The sequence below is a fragment of the Scatophagus argus genome, chromosome 16 (genome assembly GCF_020382885.2).
Source record: "Scatophagus argus isolate fScaArg1 chromosome 16, fScaArg1.pri, whole genome shotgun sequence".
NCBI lineage: Eukaryota > Metazoa > Chordata > Actinopteri > Scatophagidae > Scatophagus > Scatophagus argus.
Window position 1 is genome coordinate 5,319,469 of NC_058508.1, and position 22,289 is coordinate 5,341,757.

At 42.9% G+C, this 22,289-nt stretch overlaps 1 protein-coding gene across 8 annotated transcripts in view; it reads right to left on the reverse strand.

Annotated features, from left to right (window-relative positions):
* Positions 1-7,259: 7,259 nt before the first annotated feature.
* plppr2a (phospholipid phosphatase related 2a) overlaps positions 7,260-22,289 on the reverse strand; it is a 140,696-nt gene continuing 125,666 nt past the window's right edge. For 5 of the 8 annotated variants that reach the window (XM_046416556.1, XM_046416553.1, XM_046416554.1 and 2 more), the window contains 5 exons: positions 12,356-12,476; positions 11,689-11,939; positions 11,310-11,486; positions 10,773-10,900; positions 7,260-9,807 (listed from right to left, as the gene is read on the reverse strand). In XM_046416556.1, the coding sequence (XP_046272512.1) occupies positions 9,699-9,807; positions 10,773-10,900; positions 11,310-11,486; positions 11,689-11,939; positions 12,356-12,476 (786 nt within the window). In that variant the 3' untranslated portion in view covers positions 7,260-9,698. Of the gene's footprint in view, positions 10,073-10,756; positions 10,901-11,309; positions 11,487-11,688; positions 11,940-12,355; positions 12,477-22,289 lie in introns of all 8 variants that reach the window. The other 3 variants (XR_006845751.1, XM_046416557.1, XM_046416558.1) reach the window with 3 other exon arrangements.

Sequence of the window (22,289 nt, forward strand, 5' to 3'; positions counted from 1 at the left end):
GGGGGGGGGGGGGCTATGTATGAAGGGTGAGGGTTGGTGGTGGTCTAAGGGGTGGGTGCTGTGAAGGAGAGAGGGGGGTAGGGGGAGGGGCAGGTGCATCACTAATGGCTTTTTAAAAAGGTTACAGCATGTCGCTCCCTCTTCATAATGGGGCCCTGGCTGTGCTGGAAATGCAATTTCCGGGAAAGATAATGCAAGGAGTGAAGGGCTGTGTGGAGGAGGGGGTGGGAGTGCGTGTGTGTGTGTGTGTGTGAGTGAGTGTTGGGGGGAATCAAAGTTGGGGGTGGGAAGGGGAGGATGGGCAGGCGATGTGTACCTTGCGCTTATGTTCAAGTGAAAGAGAGACAGAGATGGAAAGAGAGAATGAAGACAGAGGTGAAGGAATAGAAAAGTGGAGGGGGAGAGGCGTGAAAAACTGTGTGTGTGTGTGTGTGTGTGTGTGGCGGGTGGATTTACAGATTTTCTTGGATGCTCAGAAAGAGGAGAGGAGACATAGAGAGAGGAAGAAAAAAGGTATAGAGGTGGAAGAAATGCAGCATACACGCTGGAGGAGACAGGGGTTATCTATGAGCGCATCAATAGTTAATGAAGACATTATCTGTGGACACGGCACCCGTGTATCTAAACAAACATTATCCTTCAACCCTTCAACATCCTGCATGGTTGGTTAAAGCCACGTATACTAATTAACCCCACTCCACCACTGGATAGGAGTCCCAACTTTGCCTGATTGAATCTTTCTGCTTTTCAATGGGCATCTGTAATTGCGAGTCATGTTAGAGGGACGATTTAAGTGTATACATTATGTTCTTGTCGGTGCTGCACACTTTGATGCTGTAGTAATACTTTCAATTTATTTCACACCCTCTGCACATAACACAAAATCAATAACTCACGGTTATGTGTAATTTCATTGAGTCAGCCTGTAGTTCTGCCTGAACAATTATAATTTAACTAAATTAATATTGAGCTGACATCTGGTATCTGTGCATGTGAGTGTGTGCGTGCGTGTGCGTGTGTGTGTGTGTGTATGCATTATTTTTTCATGTAAGGAGAAAAGAGATGAGAATAAGAGGCATAGCAGCGAGAAGCAGAAACATAATAAGTTGCTCTACACCTGCTTTGTAGCTTACATTCTATACAAATCCAATACCAGCTAAACACACACGCACACACACGCATACATACACTCCTCCCCTCCTTCCTCCCTTCCACATCTCTGTCTGTCCCATCATGACTCATCCGGCTTGTCTCTCCTCCTCTCCTCCACTTAACCACAATGATGACATGTGCATCTTCCTCAATGGAGCGCCTCAGCTGACTGTGCCTCGCCTCCAAACTGTCAGGGGAAACTGATGCTCCTGAACCCACAGCACCTGCTTTTAGAAACAGGGCCCGTATCCCAGCAGATCGAAGACAACATGGAGCAGGATGGAATTTGAGACTGGGGTGGGAATGCCCCATTGTCTGGTTATTATAGATTTTCTGTGGTGCCTCTTTCTGCTTTCCTCTTTATCTGCCACCTGCTCACTTGCACTGCTGTAAGAAAAACCTACACAGGAATGAGAATATAAATGAGAGTCCTCAACTAAATATGAGATAGGAAATGAACTAACTTAAGACATGCTGGATTTTGTTAACAACTTGCTGTGACTAACAGGTGTATGTTTGGTTTATCCGTTTCCTTCTTTTCCACAACAAACACGCCAGCGTTACTGAAATAAACGGGTCTTAACTCTCACGACAGAATGCTCCACGGTGGCAGACTTGAAATCCTTCAATTTTACAGCTGAAACGTAAACTCGTGTCAGCAACTTTTATCAACTGCAGCTTACTAGCTAATCATGCTAACAATAACTACATGAGCCCAAAAGGCTGTCTTCAGCATCCTGGGTCAGCATCCTGTCCTGCTTTGCCTCTGATTAGCTTACCCTGATATTCTTTATGCTAACCCAGTTTAACTGAAATTCATTCTGAATTGAACATTAATGTTTAGTGTTGGGTAAAGAGAAACATTAATTCTGTATTCTCTGGTTGTGTCGATGTTTTTCTTGCGGTTGTGTTATAAAACAAACACCCAGCGGCAGTGCTGATACAGCCGACTGTGAGCTGTGCTTTCTGCTGTAAACACACCGACCTGCTCGGCTGTCACAGCTCTCTGTCTCTGGGTGCAGAGCAGACAGGCCGGGTGTCCTCAGGGCGGGCTGCCCCTCTACACATACCAAGCTTGCAAGCCCTGCAGTCACCCAGTGTGTCTGCTCTCCCTGGTCCAGAGACACTACAGCAGCTCAGGGCGGCTCCGGAGGAGTGACCCCGAGAGAAGCGACCCCGAGAGGAGTGACCCCGAGAGGAGCGACCCCGAGAGGAGTGACCCCGAGAGGAGCGACCCCGAGAGGAGCAGCAGCAGGCCCGGCAGGAGGGGCTGCGACACCTGAAGAGGTCGATGTGTTCACTGGGGGAAGTACAACTCACAATCCACTGTATCAGCACTGCTGCTGGCTAGCTACCTGCAACCCCCTCCCAAAGAAAACAGGACACAATGGCTTGTACAATGACCTATATGGTAAAAGTTTTAACTCATAATCATGTCTAACCAATGCAACTAATGAAGGCATCCAAACAGCGGCAGAGCAAGGTGAGCCTGGCAGGAAAAGAAGTGGGATCCAGCATTTCAAAAGCTGACTTTCAAACAATATATTTTCAACTTTGATGTTACAAGCAAAAGGGCCTTTAGGATCATGACTTACCCATGGGACTAACTCATGTGTTTAGTAAACACTAGCTGTGGCAGCAGAGTGTGAACAAGAGCGGGACAGAGCTGCTAACGTTAGCCTAGAGAGTCTGATGGCAACAGTAAGGAAACAGGCCGGCTGCACTCTGCTAATTGTGAACAGGTGCTTTTTTTTAAAAGAAAGTTTTAGCCCCACAAAACTAACGTGGGGTCTCAAGCTACAGATAACCTTATCAGTAACGTTCAGTGACTGCTGTAGTGTAGGTGGTAAGCTAAGCTAGTTAGCAGAACATGCTAATGCATCTTACACATGCACTGTTTAATCCATTTCTTACACTGATACTCGTGTGCTTGGTTTTGAAAGCAGCAAGAATCCCTGCTCTCATCCTCACAGAAAGCCTGACGGGACTGCCATGTCTGCAGTCTTTAAAGTTACTGAAGATATGAATGAACATGTTCAATGGAGGGGTTAAGCAAAAGATCAATTAAATTGATGAAATGCATAAAGTTTAACATGCCTGCTTAGGAATGCAAATGATTATCTTCTGGTTGGAGGCGTTAAGGTCACTGTTTAAATTGTCAGAGTGAAATTACTGTACACAAGAAGAAATTTTTGACAGTTCTTTAAAAAAAAATATTTTACACATTTAATCCATTTAGCTGTGGAATTATTTCTTTCCATGAGCTTTCGTATCTATAGGTTATTAACACAGTCAAATTAAAATACTCAGCTATGTTGCCTCTGTATCTTCATCTGGTCTTATGATCCTCTTCGAAATTTGTGCCTCACACTACTCACTGCTTCTGCACGCAGAACGAAACTGCACTATATTTTCATTTTTGTATTTTCATTTTCAAATCAAAACACGATTACACTCCAAGAAATAAAACTTAGATCTTTTTTCTCTAATCCCTTTTTTCTCTGTGGCTTCTCCACCTTACAGGCACTCAGCGCCGTGTTGCTATTAAAACATTTGGTCACACTGATCACGTTTCACCTTCAAAACCAAATGAATGCGCTGGTTGAAAATAAAATTACCTAAAATTACCAAAAAACCTCCTGTAATTGGAATGCAGAGAGGAAGGGCTGTAGAATTAAAATTCCCAGCAAACTAACAGAGGGAGTTGTGCTGCCCACACTAATGAGGCCTGTATGTGCAGAAAGAAAGAGGCAGAAAGACGCTGCAGGTGGGATTTCACCACGGAAACAGCGTCATCCTTTGAACCTCTCTGACTGGGATGTTTGGTGGTCGTTTAAATTCAGTAAAGCAGAGGTTTTTTAGGAATTGCAGGTGCATCTCTCTAAAGTCTGGAGAAATGAGCTGGCTGTAATTAGTGTCAGCTGTACTCTAAGGTTTCTTTGATCAGCTTTTCAGTGTAATTCACAGATTGTGTTCTCTGCGTTCTATGGCTGCGAATTCCTGAAACGAGTCGAAAAGGCACTCGCTGTGGAAATCGAGCATGCAGAGTGAAGGGTGTGGAGACATACGTAATTCTTTCCATTAACTGTGACATTAAGAAAATGTCTCTCATTATGTCTCATTAGCGTACACAGGTGCAGATCTTCTCATTAACCGCTGAAATTGTTCCTTTCATTTTACAACACATCTTGCGAAAAGTAAAATGTCTGAAAAGATGAACACTGGATTAGAATTGTCTCCCTTTAGCCTCTTCAAAACACATACGAGTACATGATGTGCATTGCCATCTTGTGGATTTTACCTGCAAATGCATAACCTCTTGAGCTTGACCAAATAGTACTAGCAGGCATATGTTAAAGTCACCACACAGAAAGTGAGAGTAAATGCTGGTTTTATCTTTAAATTTCACGAGGGTCAGTTTCATTTTGTCTTTCCCTGTCCTGCATGAATTACACTTTCATATAATCCATATGGGAGGATTATGGAGTGGAAAATTTTGTGTCAGTGTCCAAAAATGCTGAAATCATGCAATTTCCCTTTATTTCCTCGCATGATTCATAATTGTCAAGATTCAGCTGCGTCTTGTGTGGTTAGTAAGAATAAATTAGACCACATGATGGCAGTACTGAGCCTATAACAGCAGGTTGGGTCACTCACAGTGGAGCAGTGAGTATTTGGACATTGTAGATCTTAAATGACAACTTTACAGATGAGGGTCTGTTTACATGTATAAGTACTATTCACGCTGTGGGAGGAGCCTGTCTGAAACAGTAACAACAGTAACCTGTCCATGTCTTCATCAAGTGTGGATTGAATGAGTTGAGTTTTTGGGGGCTTAACCCATTCCAGGTACTGAAGCCAGGTTATCTTGACTGATTTACTTTTGACATATTTATTTTATTTTGCTGATAATAGTGTGCCATTCTTTTAGGTAAGATTTTAAGCTCTACTACTACTTATAATAGAATATTTTTACATTGCTGTATTAGTACTTTTACTGAAGTAGTCACAGAGCGGCGGCGTCGCTGACGCAGAGGGCTGAACCCCGATGCAGAATCTCAGAAAAGCTGTCAGTCGGTGGTCCAAAAACTGTATTCTTTTAATTTTAACAAAAGAAACTCAAAAGTGGCACACACCTACTGTGACAAGGGATCAACAAAAATATCTACAACAAAAAAGCTGTGGCAAATAACATGGCAAGGCGAGACAAGAAAACTCTGGTATGAAGACAGAACAACAACCTGACAAAGAGTGATGGGGAAGACGAGGACTAAATAGACAACATAACGAGACACAGGTGAAACACATTAAGGGAGAAGAAAGCAATCAGGATAACCAAAAGCAAAGCTACATGAAAAAGAGACACACAGGGGAAGTGACGCTTTCAAAATAAAATAAGACATGACGAAAACCTTTAACATAACACATGGAAACACAAGACACACATGAAACATGACACACAGACCAGAAACCAAAAGACAGGACATAACCTAAACACAAGGCGTAAACAATCTGTGTATCTTTTCCACCACTAGGAACAGATTTCAACAATGTCACAGTCAAGCAATTAGTAATAAATAAAAGGTCTGACTTTAAAAAACACACACACAAGGTCCACTTACCAGCTATATTTGGAGCCACATCTCATGGCAATCATCAACAAAGTTCACTCAGTTGTCATGGATATGGCTGAGTCATCATCACGCTCACCTAAAAGTGGATGGTAAGTTCACACGGCAGCGGGCAGTCATCATGGTAACCCCCGTCTCTGTTCAAGGATCATCGGATGCAAGTGGACTCCTTGATGCTGATGTCAAAATGATGAGCACTGTGAGATGAAAGCTCCAGGGGAAACCAGCGAGTGAATCAGAGTATTTAAAGAAAGGCACGACACATTTTGTAAAAAGGTCAAAATTGATGCACCAGAGGCTGACATATCGTGACCTTTAGACCCCAGTATGGGTCGAGCTCAAAAAAACCCTGAACACCACAATTCCCATAATGTGTAAAAGTACTTTTCAAAGTTCATGAATGCTTAATAAAACTCATTAAATAAATCCAATTAGAAGCACCATTTACAAATACTCAGATGCTGCACCTCAGAGTCAGGCTTGATGAACCCACGTGTGCTGTGATTGGACAAAAAAAAACAAAACAAAAACTCAGCGATATACACACACACACACACACACACACACACTAAATCACACCAAATCGCTGTGTGAATACTGTGACAAAACAAACGGAGCACACTGACACAGACAGCTTTTCTTATTGCAAATCCATTTATTGTTCTCATCACACAAATCTTTACAAAACAGAGGGTTTGCTGCAACAGGATCAAAGGAATGTTTCTCCATCAGAGCTGCACATCTGACGGAGACTAGTGCTTTTGATTCATGTGTCAGTCAACTGCGGTGTGCTTCTTCTTTGATTTAACAAACGGAACTTCAGCCTTTACAGGAAGAGTAAAGTTGTGGTTTTGATGGTTGAACCAGAGGAGAACATATTCTGACCTAAAGGGAATCTGTTTTTCTCGTGAAAGGTGTTTTTCTTTTTCTGTTTCTTCACCTGTGCTAAAGCAGCCCTCACACAGTGAGCACCGACTCACACACTGACCGACTGCATCCGTGATTTGTTGTTGTTGAGATTTTGCACAAATGAGAAGCTTCCACTTGGAATTACAGGTTGTCACAAGTACTTCATTCTCTGTTGTTACATTTTTCTGTTATTTTAAGGCATTTCTGCTTCATCAGAACATCAAAGACTGGAAAGCGAAGTTACAGCCTTAAACAATGACTTCTTGGCATGATACCTTCTTATCTTGTGCGCATAGGGGATAACAGTTGTCTCTCTTTTTCTGCTGTCAAATCTACATCGACATATTAATGGTCAGATGATCACTCACAAGCTAACATGAAGGAAGCTAACAAAAATACAACATGGATGTTAATCAGCATTAAGTGATTTATTTTGGTCACTTTGGGTAAGTGGAAGCACTGACATGTCGTCACCTCATGTGGCCAACAGGTCAAAGAGTCGCTCATTTAGATGATCTTTTTTTTTTTTTTTTTTTTTTTTTAAATCTTCTATCTAGATTGTGGGCTTTTTTGATTCTTAAAGTTGCACTAATTAAATGAATTTAAATGAATGTATAAGGTGACGGGTAATAGAGAGGAGCTCTCTGAAGCGTTTTAGCGTCTTGATTGGTTTGGTTTAACTGCACTGTTTTGTTCAGTCTCAACATGAAATTCGTTTGGTAGCAGCAGCTGGTAGCTGTGATTAACCCACCGTATGCTATCTGCCCAGCACTGGACTGCAGACAGACAATGATATTTTTGTTACAAGTTGGTGGAAAGAGAAACAGTCAAGTGACTATCGATTTATTTTCATCCGGTGGACGGAAATACGACTCCAAATGTTGCTCTGTGTCTGCTGCATGTGTAAATAAGCAATATGCTAACAAGTTAGAGACAATATTATAATTTGAGAATGTAACATGTAAGTGTGTTCACAGTCCATGAACATGTCAGAAAATTTGACAACAAAAGAGGGAAAAACCGATTCAGTTCCACCAGTTACGCTTCCATGACAACTCAAAACGGAAAAGGTTTCAACTTCATAAACTCTATGAACACACAGTATGTTTTAAACTATGAGAAACTCTCCCAGGTGAACCTCGGTGCAGTGGGGCGCATAGTTTGATTCAAAGAGTGTGCCATCTGGGTGTGTTCCAGCCAATCCAGTGATGGTTCAGAGTGGTTCAGCACCTCCATACACACTGTTCTCTGTCGTTATAATAAATACAACATTTTTTGAATGTTGGTGATGCCTGTGTAAAAATCACACTCTCGATACAAAAAAGAGTTATGTACAATATCATACAAATGGGTTTCAGTGTTGGATTAAAGAGAAGGAAAGTACAGTAACACCTAGGCTATAAGTGGGATTGTGCAGGTGTGTGCTTTGGAATATATCTGAATATATGTGCGCTCTGCAAAACTCTGTGTGTGTTAGTGTGTGTGTGTGTGTGTGTATGCGTGTGTGTGTATGCGTGTGTGTGTATGCGTGTGTGTGTGATCCAGCAGAGGGAAACATTTCACAGCACAGTGATGTATTGCACCATGAGAAGAGAGATAACACGTTGTAAACAGATGTGTTGAGGGAGGAAGAGGAGGAAGGAGAATAGAATACATTGAATTGAGGGAGTGTGCAAATCAAAATCAGCAAAACTGTCACCCAACATGGTGCGCTTATGACAACTACACTGTATATACATGTCAATAAATAAATGTGTTAATAAAATCTCAGAAATTAATCACAATAATTACATGACGCGGGCAGTCTGCTGCAAATCCTTTCAAGATTTGGTGAAAAAAAAAATTCCAGTTCAGGGTGAGCAATGCCGTCCGTGAGTGAAATAACCCCCCCACCCAAAAAAATAATAAAAATCCTGTCGGAATCACAGAGAGTGTTTTTTAGAGAGGCTCCTCGTCTGAAAAGTACACAAAGCGACAACTGCTTGCTCCTGTATGCGGTGCACTTTATTCGGCTCGCTGTTGTGCCACCTGCATTTGGGAGTTTGCCTTTGTCTTATCAAATGTGTTTGCATTTCACATCGGTTTCTGGCGAAGCTGCAATCATCTGAGACAAAAAACCATGAAGAAGAAAGCCAAGTGAAGATGTCGGTACTTTCATCCTGTTTGCTTTTGTCTGGTACTGAGAGATATGAAATGAATTCTTTGATCTGAGTAAACCTCATGCAGAGCTGACTAGGACACTGATACTCAGACTACAGTGTGTGTGTGTGTGTGTGTGTGTGTGTGTGTGTGTGTGTGTGTGTGAATGGGATGAGATAAGGAGAGAAGGTATAAAAAGGAACCAAGGAAAAAAGAGTGTGTGTGTATGTGTGTGTGTGTGTATGGCTTGCTAAAAGGGTGTTTTCACAGTTAAATCTCAGCAGCACACGTATCCTTCAGCAGGTTTCTTTGGTCCAACATGGCAACCTCCTGACAGCAGACATCAAAGCTGCGTCCTGGGAGTCACACAGGGAGTTCAACATTGCGTTCGAGTTTCAGCACACACGCCTCCATCATACGGGTGAAAATTCATTCACACCATCGTAAAAAAAACCCCAAAAAAAACAGCTGTGGTCACAGTTTTGATGTTTTTCTCCATTCAAAGTGCACCACTGAAAATGAAAGTGAGCTCCGTGTGACAGAGTTTATACAAAAAAGTTTCAACAAAAGTCCTAAATTATAATACTTAAAAAAAAAAGACAGAGATGCACCTGACTCTGTGCTGAATGTTTAGTTCTTTACTTTGCTGGGTGTCCAGCAAAGAGAGAGTTTTGGAGGAGTTTGCCTATCGGTTCCCCAGGGGTTGAGAGGGCAGCAAGATTGTGTGTGTGTGTGTGTGTGTGTGTGAGAGAGTGTGTGTGTGTGTGTGAGGGGAGATCTAGACCTGTGTGGAATAGGAGCGGTGCAGCGTTGCATACCGCCCAGCCGGATGGGCGGCGCAGTGCGGCGAGTGCTGCTCCGACTGGTCTAGACTTCGCTGGAAATGGAGCGAGACGGTATGAGGACATCGGGGGTGGCGGGGAACCGATAGGGCTGATGGTCATGTGATCTCGGTGAACGGAGATCCCCGCGGAGTCTGCAGGGGAAAGAGAGGAGTGAGAAAGAGAGAGGAAGGGGAAGGCGAAGGAGAGAGAAAAGTGAAGAAAAGAATAATCAAGAGCAATGCACAGGATGAGGGGCGGGAAAGAGGAGAAAACAGATGCATAGAGCCAAAACAGAAATAAGGCAACGGATGACGGGATAGCGAAGAGTGACAATGACACGCAAAAATGATTTAAAGTTGGTTAGAATGGTTGGACGTAGGCGCTGTAAGGCGTGGAGGAGGAGGAGAGTGCAGGATGCTGGAGGAGAGTGAGGAACAAGGGAGCAGATTGAGAGGAGAGAGGCAAGGTGGGAGACAGAGGAAAAGAGGCAGTCAGGTGAGGGTTAGTGACGGTGACAGACCACAGAGGACGCAAGACAGTCTCCTAAGCTCTTTGACATGGACTCGTGGTATGCCGCTGCGCCCTGCTGAGGGAAAAAGATACAACTTCAAGGGACCTTTGAGGTCGCTAGGAATTTTTACTATTATTTTCTTTTAGCCTTGGCTGAATTCATAGTTTTCCTCCAGCCAGCTGCTTTGCATTATATCAGAACAGCAAATTACAGAGTGTGAGCCAAACTGCTGACTCACCTCAAAGAGATAAGCGACTCTCTAAGTCCCCGCTAACAAGAAAATGTGTAATACTGTAGAGTTTGAGAGGAAGGGAGAGCCTCTTTCCAGAGCAAGCATTCACACTAGAATTTGTTCCACCCTCTCAGCTGTGTTCTTATCAGCTGACAACAAGGCTTAGAGATTTAAAGGATTCACTTGGATGTTTTCATTGGGACCGGGAGTGCAGGTGGGGCCTGGAGCATGCATGTTTGAGGACTTGTTCTCATTGGGGGGAAACGGAGGACAACGGATTCAGGTAAGAGACAAGGGGAGAGTATCAGCCCCTCTTTTGTGAGTGCAGCCGTGCCATACACCCACCCCCGCCCCTTACCTGAGTGCCACTTAACTTTTCGAGTGGACTCTCCACACAGGGCAGCGACACCATGGGCATGCCCAGCACGGACTCGGGGCGATGGGGTCGTGGTGGAGGAGGACTGGGCTGCATCTGCTGGAAGTTGTTAATCACACAAGTCACCTGGAGAAAGAAAGAAAGAAACAGGTGAGCTGAGCCTTTGCTGAACTCTGCTCTGCTGTTTAAAAATGACAACAGCCAGTGGAAAAGCTGCCACCATTGCTGTAAAGTGAACGCGTGTCACGTGAGAGCGGAAAGCTTGGCAGACGTTCTCTCTCCTCTCCTGCTGAAAGAAGCAATCCAGGGATTTCGCACGTCTTCCACAATCCATGCACAAAATTCATAAAACATGGTTTGTGTTAAAAATGTGAAATCTCAAATGACATCAGGATTATATTGTCAGACTTTGGAAACCTCCCTTCATTACACACTATTCAACTGTTTTCATGGGTTGAATAGTAGTCCAATTTTCATGTGTAAAATGATCAGAGAAAACTCTCAAAGCTGCCTTTCTAGTGTAGTCTGTTCTCACCAAAAACACAGCGATGGCTCCCCCGGTGAAGAATCCCGCCAGGACGTCGGCCCAGTGGTTGCGGTACTCAGCCACCCTGACCACGCCCACTAGCATGGCCAGACAGAGCAGGGTGAGACTGATGGTGGGCTTGGTAAGCCGCGTTCCTTTGGTCTTGAACACCAGTGTCACGTACATCTGCAGAAAGGCACACAGGAGGGCCCGCACAGTAGGGTACAACAAAGACAGGGAGCAACACAAGACAAACCAGTATGTATGCATCGCTACAACATGACTTCGTTTTTCCAGAGAACCAGAAAAACTGAGATTCAAGAGCTAAAATGTATTTACAAATCTTTATAGACGCACAAAGTGGCAGGGCCAGCATGCTCCAACCTACCACTGTGTACACTGCGGAGTAGACGCTGAGCGCCGCGTCCTTCGATGGGAAGGATTTACGTGCAGACATGACAATCAGTGGGTTTCCCGTGCAGGCACGGCGCTCTGCGATGTACTGCATGGTGGACTGACAGCCTAACGCTGTGTAGTTTGGGCGGCAGGCAGACAGGAAGTGAGGCGTCTGGTTTCCTGTCACTACTTGGCCGGCATTGGCGAAGATAGTGGTGGTAAACAGGCCGAAGGCGTAGACACCTGGGTGGGTGACAAGTACGAGGTGACAGCACCGTGAGATAAAACGGGTAATAAGTTTTTCCTCCCTAAAATAGCCCCAACACATTATTATAAGCTGAGGTGTGAAATTGCAACAGAAGCCTCCACCTCAGCTGATTCAGCTGGAGATGCAAATTTGTAGGCTGTTTAATATTCACAAGTGTCTTCCCGCCATGGAATATCTTACCTCAAAGACCATATCGCAGTTTATTATCGAATTAACAGCTCTGGGTGTGCGAGCTCTGGGTGACAAACTCTGAAGTGAAGCAGGTCACGTTCTTACAAGACAACCTTTTCTTTCATGTTATTTGAAAAAGCCACACACCCAGACACAAAAATGCCCTTTCGCAGGCTCGTAAAGACCTGAGGGGCCGTGTAATACAAAACAGCGTGTTCACCTAGGAAGCGTATTATGCGTCTCAGTAGGGGGTTGAAGTAGCAGCAGTCTGCAGTAACAATGGTCTTCTCCTGGGTTCCCTCTGCCTTGGTGAAGAAAGCACACAGCTCTCCAACAAGAATCTGCGCACACACAACAAGAAACAGACCTGGTGTTTGAAAATGTTTAACTTTTTGGATAACTCTGGTACACTGAATTCAACATATTCCATGACTATCTGTATTGGTGTTATGCCTCCCCCAACCTCTGAAACTGATAAAGGTTTGATTAATGACATTTGAGACAGGAGTAAGTGCAGCAGAAAGATGATACAGGAGTTTGAGTGTGTCAAAGGTTCCAACTGCTTAACCCTGAATCTTATTTTCTTACACATATTATATTTTTAGCCACGTTAGAAGTGTGTCAGTCTTTTGGTTCAGTACTTCAATCCAGACTGAAATACCTTGACAACTGTTGGATGGACTGCAGTGAAATTTGGTACATACACACATATTCATGTTCTCCTCAGGATTGATTGGATTGATTGATGAAATTGGACCCACTTTGATGACTACCTTTTTTTCATAGAACATCATAGTAAGGGTTAAATTCATAAAATGCTTCGAACAGCTGCCCTTGGTGTTTCATTATAATAAGAAAATGTTAGCATGCTAAGCTTGCATGGTGGGGTTAATAGTTATTATACAGTACTTGCTTAACATCAGAATGTTAACATTCTAATTTTGAACATGTTAGCATGTAGCTCAAAACATGGCCCACGCAGCATTTCTTACAGAGTCAAAAGTGTTTATCCACAATATTTAAACCATGTATTTAAAGTCAACACCAAAATGTTCATGTTAACTACTCACTGAAGTGTTTGCTCATACATCTATCAGGTAAAGTCAAACTAGGATTGTCAAAATCTAATGGATGTTGGTTACAAACAATCTGCCTAACAATGTCAACACTGTAATCATCCACTTAGAGGAATCATTTGACCTCAGTGATAAAACCCCAGCGTGGCTGAGGCGATGCTGCTCAGTGTTCTTAGCATTACTGACACCCTGAGAGCTCACAGTGCAAATGAATGTAATTAGACACCTTAATCATCATTTGTTTTATGAAGCATGAATTCTGTGATTGGATAGAGATGTAAACTCACTACTGTCTGGAAATGCCTGTGATCCAAAATAGAAGCCATTGTTGCTGGGTTCTCGCAGTTTCATCGCTCTCTTTGTGAGGAGCATCGGGCGTGTGGTTTTGGTCAGGTGATTGTGTTCAATTCACTCCCTGCGAGTCTGAACAGCTGTGCCTCTCCAAGCTGATAATTCCTCAGTGTGCTGCAACTATGAGGCTCCTCTGTACAACAGCCCACAGCATTCAGAGATGCTGGCACAGACTAAAACCTATCTCCCGCCATGAATAACTATCCACGACAGAGATACACTTAATCTTAAATCACCCTGACAGTTTCCATGCTCTGCTGTGACAGAAGCAGGACCCACTTTAACACTGACTGTGTTCCACAAACCCATCAGTCTTATTCTTCCTCTTTCCATATTTGACATAATCCCCCACTTATCCCCCACAGTGACAGTGTCTGAAGCACTGCTGTCTCGGGAGAGAAAGCAGGAGTAAATGAAAGAACTACAGAGAGAGAAAAAGAGAAAGAAAGATGGAGGCCCACAGGGGAGAGACAAAGAGAGTTGAAAAGGATCATGTATCAATCAAGTCTTGTGCTTCTGGCCATTTCCAAGCAGGTCCAGCCAAATCAAATGTGTTAACAGCATGCAGGGGCCCAGTCAGTGCGGCAGTCCTGTGAAGTGTGTGCCGGGCCGAGTGCTTTCTTCCATTAGTGAAACACAGGCCTACTGGGTGTTTCATGGCAACCCTCTAAACACTAATAAGAGCATGAAATTAAAGCTGAGGATGTTTAATCAGTGGCTTCAAATCAGAGATGTTAGGGGCACCGTCATGCTGTGGACAACCATTAAGGGGCAATTAAAAGACAGTATGGTGGCTGTTTCCATGGGGACTGCCGGACTGTGGATGGTTTGAGCATGTGTGTATCACAAAATGTGAGATAATGGTAATGTGGTGTCACTCATAGACAAGGGCTCTTGAACACTTTGCCTCGGGCAAAGCTGTCAAGCAGTGGGCGGTTGGCCTTTTTGGAAACATGTAGTACTACTAGGCCCTTTTTGTAAAATACTGTTATTCAGGCTATGAATCTGTGATAAGCCAGTTATAGAAAACCCCCCACAGATTTCAAAATCAACACACCTTATAGTTTAGTTTCAGTTTTATTTACTCTCTATAGAGTCCAGTCAACAGTCAAGCTCTGAGTTTACAAAAACTGTGTGCTTAGCTGCTTTTAGTTTTAACCATGTGCTTCAAGTAATATGCTTACCCAGCCAACTTAACCAGTTAAAACACACACACACACACACACACACACACACACAGAGTTGTGTTTCCATTGGGGGCATTACATATGCTTACATTAATTTCCTGGAGGCTTAACCACTAGCTGACCATAACAATAAACATTACTTGCCTAATCCTAACCCTAACCCAACCCTAACGTTAACCTCTGCCGAACCTTAAAGCAAGTCTTCAGTCTTTTGTCCCTACAACTACTGGAACACACACACATACACCCACACACACAATTTGGATATTTTCTTGCTGAAAATTTTATTCAGCTACCACATGACATTCTTCCTGATGACAAAATAAGCTTAAAATCCATCCATCCATCCATCCATTTTCTATACCGCTTATCCGTCAGGGTCATGGGGGAGCTGGAGCCTATCCCAGCTGACTACGGGCGAGAGGCGGGGTACACCCTGGACTGGTCGCCAGTCAATCATAGGGCTGACACACAAAAACAGAAAACCACACATGCACACACTGGGCACACAGGGGCAATGTAGAGTAGCCAGTTAACCTAATGTGCATGTTTTTGGTATTGTGGGAGGAAGCCGGAGTAGCCGGAGAAAACCCACGCAGACACAGGGAGAACATGCAAACTCCACATAGAAGGGCCCGGGATAAGCTTAAAATGTAAAACACAAATTCAGAAAAATTACAACTGAAAATGCAGAAGATGGGATTAAAACAAAACAGGATGGAAAAAAATGAAAACAGGTGTTCTAGTGTCTTAAACTTGGCCTCTGATTGGTGGAGCTTGTTAGGACCGTATATCTGTTGGCTGTAGTTTGGAAACACTACACAAACTAACTGATACAATGCCAACCATCACTGAAACCAAACCTTTGAGATAGAAATTGGGGTGTCAGCAAGTGATTAAATGAAAGAGTTGGAGTATTGGAACACAATGGGAAAGCTGGAGAGTAAGGCAAGTAGAGAGGAACAGTATGTGGAAAGTAGAATAGTGATGGGGTTAAAGATAATACTGAAGGAATGAATTATTCATGCGTGGATGACATCCATGTGAATCATATAGTGAATTATTTCAACCAACATTTCTAAATGATTTCTCTCCACTGCAGTGGGATGCGCTCCAGCTCCCTGCCTCGGCCCTGACTGCCTCTTCAACAGTTAAATACGACGAGGTTGTCGCTGCAGTTTAGGGATGAGCAGATAATAATTCCTCGAAATTAAACTTCTCATCCAGTCTACAGACAACGCTCAAGTACAGTACAGTGATGTGTCCAGAAACGTGCCCTTCCAGTACACATGATCTGTAAAAATAATAGGTTGAGCTTTAATTTTGGAAAGAACTCAGCGTGGACAAAGACTTGCATTACACGCATACCCACATGCATGATTTAGGTGCAAAACAAGAAGAAGGAATGAAGGAATGAAACATTAATACACACATGACAGATGATTAGCTCTGAGTGCGTGCACAAATAACATCACAAGCAGGGAATCCATTTGTGTCAGCGCGAGGAAGCTGGAGGATTCTGCTCTCTGTGTGTAAGTAATCAGATCTTGATTTGTGTCAGTGGATATTAGTCAAATGTGAGCGTGCATTCAGAGTGGCCCTTTTTATGAAGACGTGTCTATTAGAGGACGATAATGGATGGGATGTTTTACTTGCAAAGAAATGAATGAAGTGGATTGTGGAGATGGAGGAGGAGCAGTGGGAGAAGAGGACTCTCCTCCTCTTCTTCTCTTCTGAATGGCGAAGAGCAAGAAGAGGAGAAGAGGAGGGAGACAATAAGAGATTTCAGATGAATACATTTTATATAATTATTTTTTGCATTAGATAAAAATAGACAATGATTCAGATCAGATCTCAACGAGCTCTTAGTTATTGAGTTACTGGTAATTTTGTAAGATCCACCTGCTGTCTAAAACCAGCTGTAACAGCATGTTTTCCGTTCTTAAAGACTGTCTGAAGTCGCCAGTTAGTCCAAAGGCAGGAGAGAAAGAAGACAGCCTGAGACAAACAGCCTGCCTGTGCTATCAACATGTGGTAATGATGTCAATAAAGCTGCGAGGACAAATCAAGCATCTTGGAAAGAGTCTGAGTGTTGGCACAGCAGCAGAACAGTGAGATGCAGATTGCTTACATTAGTATTCTCTTCTGCAAACAGCTACTGACTCGGTTCAGCCCATGTCAGTGACACAGATGGAAGATAACAGATGGAAATATAATGTATGCTTGACTCTGAGCCATTACATAAAATGAACCAATGCTACAAGAAGCACTGAGTCTGGGTTATTATCTTATCCTAAAAGACAGTCTAAAGGTTTACTACACCGCTGTTGCTGTCTTTGATAGCCTAAAAATATCCTTAAAAAAGTTCCTTTGATAGTTTTGCTGTACTTTATCATGTGAAACTTAACAATTTATAGTTTACCACGACTACTAAGACGCCTTGAGTTTGTGAAATGAAAGTTCAAGGTTTGCCTGAAACGGTCGACCATGTCTGAAGGTAAGTGTTCACAGCTGTTTAAAATAGCCAAGCTCAAAGGCAGAGTGAAAAGCCTGCCATCCTACAGAGGAGGAAAACAATATTAAATCAGTTTGGCAGACACACTTCCTTACTTTCTTGCAGTTGATCAGTACGTCCCACATCTGTACTGAAAATACCAACAGCAGTCAGTTAGCGTAGCTTAGCATAGAGACTGGATCAGTCCAATAGTAAGTCCATCTACAAACAACGTTGATAATTAACATGTTATATCTCATTTAATCCATACCTCAAGCAAAGTGTAAAATATATAACATGTTTATTAGCGAGCGTTAAGATACATTAGAGCCAGTATAGAAGAGCTTAAGTGGGGGCAACTGGACTTCAGTTTAAAAGGGAAGACGTTTCACCTCGAATCCAAAAGGCCTCTTCAGTCCTGATTAACTGGGACTCCCGTTCAAGATGACCTGGATGACTGAGAATCTACACAGAGACCCTATTTACAGTTTTTATGCTAAACTAAGCAAACGACTGCTCACACTAGTTTCCTATTTATTGTAGAGACATGAGACATTTGGAGAGAGTCGATCCCGATTCTCTGCAAGAAAGCAAATAAGTGTATTTGTGACATGTTTAACTTTGAATCTTTTAAAGAATGTTCAAAACATTTCCTCCCTGAAATGATGCTAAAAATTGTGCTTGTCATTTGCTTAGTTACACGGATATGTTTAGGTGAAACCTGACCCAAGGAAAGACTCAACAAGTTATTTTAATACCACCTTTAGTATCCTCTCCCCATCCTAATTAATAATTCTTAACCCTTCGTCATGATATCTCCTTCGGTATCCAATCTAATGAAACTATGCCACAGCTTTTGTATTACAGAACAAGTGCAGACCCATTTCTGTGAAGCGCAGCTCTGCAGCCATAAGACCTAATGCTTCTGACAAGATTTGGAAGGTTATTCATGTGTGAAGTACAAAGAGATGCCTGGCTGTCACGAGCATCCCATTATCTGTCATCATCTACTGCGACCTCAATCTCTGCAATGCAGTGTACATGTGAGATTTGGGCTAATGGATGATGCGAAAGACACTGCACCTGTCTGAGTACATCAGGATCTCCATCACCTTTACTCACATGTGGTTCTCACCAGGATTCTGACTGCGTGGAACGGGCGCTAACAGGAGACTGAACAGAAACAACAGCATGTATTTAGATCCACCGACATGATGGTGAATGACAACTGAGAAAAGAACATGGATCTTATTCATGGATGAATGCCTACATAGCACATTAATGCAAACATAAATACATTCATAAGGGTGTAGGGCATTTCACACAAACCACACTGTTTCTACAAAAACAGACACAAGTGCAAAAGCGCACCCATTCATGCATAAACATTACAAAATGACATGCACGCACAGCAATTCTGTTCATTTCATTAAGGAAAGTGTGATTGCACATCGTAACCACTGTTAGCCTGCTGAGAATCTGTCCTGGCACTGAAACACTTTTGTTTACTCTTATACTCATATAGACTGATTCAGTTTTACAGAAGGAAAACCTCTTCATCATTGTGGTTGTAGCATCAACAAATCCCCTTCTTTCTCTCTGATCGTTTCCTTCATCTTCCATTTTTATCCAGCTCAATTACATATAATTGTGCTATATTTTTCCTTAAAAATCAAAGACAAAGGGAGTCCAATCTATTTTACATCTCATTGTGTGTGACTGTTGTTGTCCCTGCCCGTGCCTATTTCTCCTTTTACATCTTTTGATCACAGATTTGGGATGAGCCCCAAGCCACTAACCACAGGATGTACCTGAACACAACCTCAGTGACCAGAAATTTACTAGAAATCCATGGACACTTATATTCTGAAATTGCCTCTCTAAATTACAGCTTTTTCTTGGCAGTGGTGGAGTCTGCCATTTTCATACTTTAAATTGCCCTCACACACACACACACACACACACACACACACACACACACACACACACACGAGAATCACAGGAAATGATATATGCGTGTAATGCAGTATTACTCTTACAGTTTACTCTCTCAAGTGTATTAGAGTTGTGTTACTAAGAATGCTAACCTTTCATTTCCTGCTGCTACAGCTTCACATTAAATACATTTGAATAGTGAAACGCTGAACTGCTTTTCTTCCAAAGCGGCAATAAGAACAAACAATGTATTTGTCACAGAGGTTAACGAAAAAGTATCACGTGGGAAGTAGCAGCTGCGGTGAGGTGTTAGATGAAGAGCTTCAAGTGACAGGCTGCATATGTATCCTGCTGTTGTAGAGAAATCTACTTGAGCTATGTGCAGTATGAAATAACATCACTTTTGCTAATGTCAGGATGGTGATAGGCAAATCATTGACTGACTTCTTTATTAAAATAACATGACATTTGTGAGACTGTCCTGCAAACAAACAGTCTGTATGCTGGGTTTTTGACAAAGCAGCTCAGCAACTGTTTGCTGAAGCTTTGAGATGTACTTGCTGTTACCATCAAATCAAGCAAGACCTAAATCTTATATTACAGCTTCAACACCATGTAACTGTTGTAGCCACGTACAAAGTCTGACCCTGTGGCTGTGGGTGGAGTGGATATAGGCTGTCCAACAAGCAGCTTAATCAGACATGCAGACCTCCATCCCCAAGTCAGAGTGCAGAGCAGCACGCAACAGAATCATCAAGTGCAAAACAATCAGCACGACTTTCACACGCATCTTCCTCTTCCCTCTCCAATTGTTTCATCCGTTTTATCACCTCGATTCATCACAAAAAATCATTTTCTGCAGAGAACTTGTGTGAGTGTGAGTGAAATGCACCGTTATGCGTAGAGAATCACAGATTTTGCAGCCAAACGCATAGTTGTGAGAACAGGGGGTGGCGAGCTGGGATGCACCCCTGTTGTGAATGCAGATTGGTCACTGGCATTTGTCAGAAATCCTTGAGGCGCTGTGTGAAGCATGGCTGTCCACCAGCCACACAGGACCCCTGAGGTGTCTCTCTTCTCTGCCTGAGTGAAAAATGGATCAAAGCTAAGGAGCAGAAATGACAACCACTGTTCGGTCTAATCTCATTTCACAGGAATGGGTGACTTCTGCCGAAACCACCAGATAGGTAACAGGAAAAGCATGAACTCTCTCTCTCTCATTGTGTAGTCAGTCAGAGTGATGCAGTGAAGCAGTACTCCAGAGAGAGAGAGAGAGAAAGAGAGAGAGCAACTGGTTAAGGTGACAAGGAAAGGGAACACAGAGATTGTTTGATGATGCAAATATCAAAATGCTCTGGTTAAGCAATCCTGTGCTGGCTTGGATGGGGTGATTATTATCATGAGCCATTAGATCAGAGCTGTGATCGTGTTCCAGGCAGAGTGGGAACTGTGCCGACTGTGGTGAATTATACTTTTGCACGGATATCAGCAGTGCAGATAGTGAGAGCAGATACTGACACTTCAGTGTACTGTGAAGAAAACAACACGTACCTCTCCTTTCCACGAATAGAATCTCTATCAGCTTCTCTCTGAGCCTTGATTTCATCCTCTCTCTCTTTGTTCATGATGGGCTGTTTGTTTTTTTTTTACATTTATTTTCTGGTGTGTTCATCAACACCCGCTTTAGCACACAGTTTGCTTTTCCATTGCAGAACAGAAGTCAAAGGGCAGCAGCGAGAAAGCCTTCACCCAGTCACATATGCTCCCATAGCAGCCAATGTCACAGCGACCAATGCTCGCCCTCTCCCACCATGGAGCCCACCCTGCCATCTGTCTCATTAACCTGGGTTTGCAGCGCACTGGCCTGGACTGGTCTGTGTTTGCAAACATAAGGGAGATATTAATGCATTAAAGTAGAAAGAGGAGAAGGACAGAAAGCTGCGAGGCAAAAGCTTAAGAAAGCTTAAACTTCAGACAGAAAGGCATTGATCCATGTCTGCGCAATTGTGCATGAATGTGAGAGTTTTCTTTTGGGGCTGGTGTGAGGTCATGGTTCATCTGAGTGAGGCATAGTGCAGTTTAATGTCAGCCCACTGACATCAGGGCTGAGGATGTGAGGACACTGACAGGACACCACTGTGACGTCCAGATAAACATGAACAGTGAGTCTGGAATATGCTCTGAGGTTAATGAAAACACACACACACACACACACACACACACACAAATAGTGTGAATGGCAATGGATCATGATGCTGAACCCACATTTGAGCATGACTGGCTTGCTGGGTTTCCATCATTCACTGAAGACCTGGATGCTTTTCTTTAAATTGTATTCTTTTACACACCTAATTATAAATAAGTTCTGACGAGTGGACAACCTGCTCTACCTCCTTCTTTATTCTACCTTATTCTCAGAAATGTTCACCATTTCATCTATTAAAGAGTTACTGACAGAGGAAAAAAGCTCCAAGAGTGAAAGAAACTGTTGTCAATGAGCAGGCTAGTTACAACAGAGTGGAGTTACAACATAGTGGACACAGGAGACAATCAGTCACACAACTGTCCCGTAGCACATTCAAAACCCAAAGTGTGCGAATTCCATGCAATAAGCAAAGCACATTGTGTTTAAGAGGGAAAGTGTGATAAAGAAAGACAGAATTTTTCTCTAAGGGAGCTAAAGGTCACTGTCTATGTCTATGTTCATTAGTAAACCTCTACCCTGTGTCAACTCACAAGGTTGACTAGTATGAGTGATGTTAAACAGGAACAGGAATACATTTATTTGCTTTTTGCTGGCAGTTAGATGAGAAAAATCAACACCAGCAGTTGGTTATAATAACAACTGGAAACAGCTAATCTGTTCAAAGATAACAAACCAGCAGCACCAGTGCACCTCCACTATACCTTCGCAAGGGGCTCATAAGTTGTTTGTAATGGCTCAGTAAATCACTTACTGATGTTTTATAAGCTAGTTATAAGCCAGGCTTTTCCTCAGTAGAGTCGTAACTACATCATGCATAATGGACTTCACCTGGAATTCAAGTGCATTCGAATGAAAGCTGACATGTTTTCCTACAGAGATAAGCGTTCGTTCCTTGCTGTGAGTGA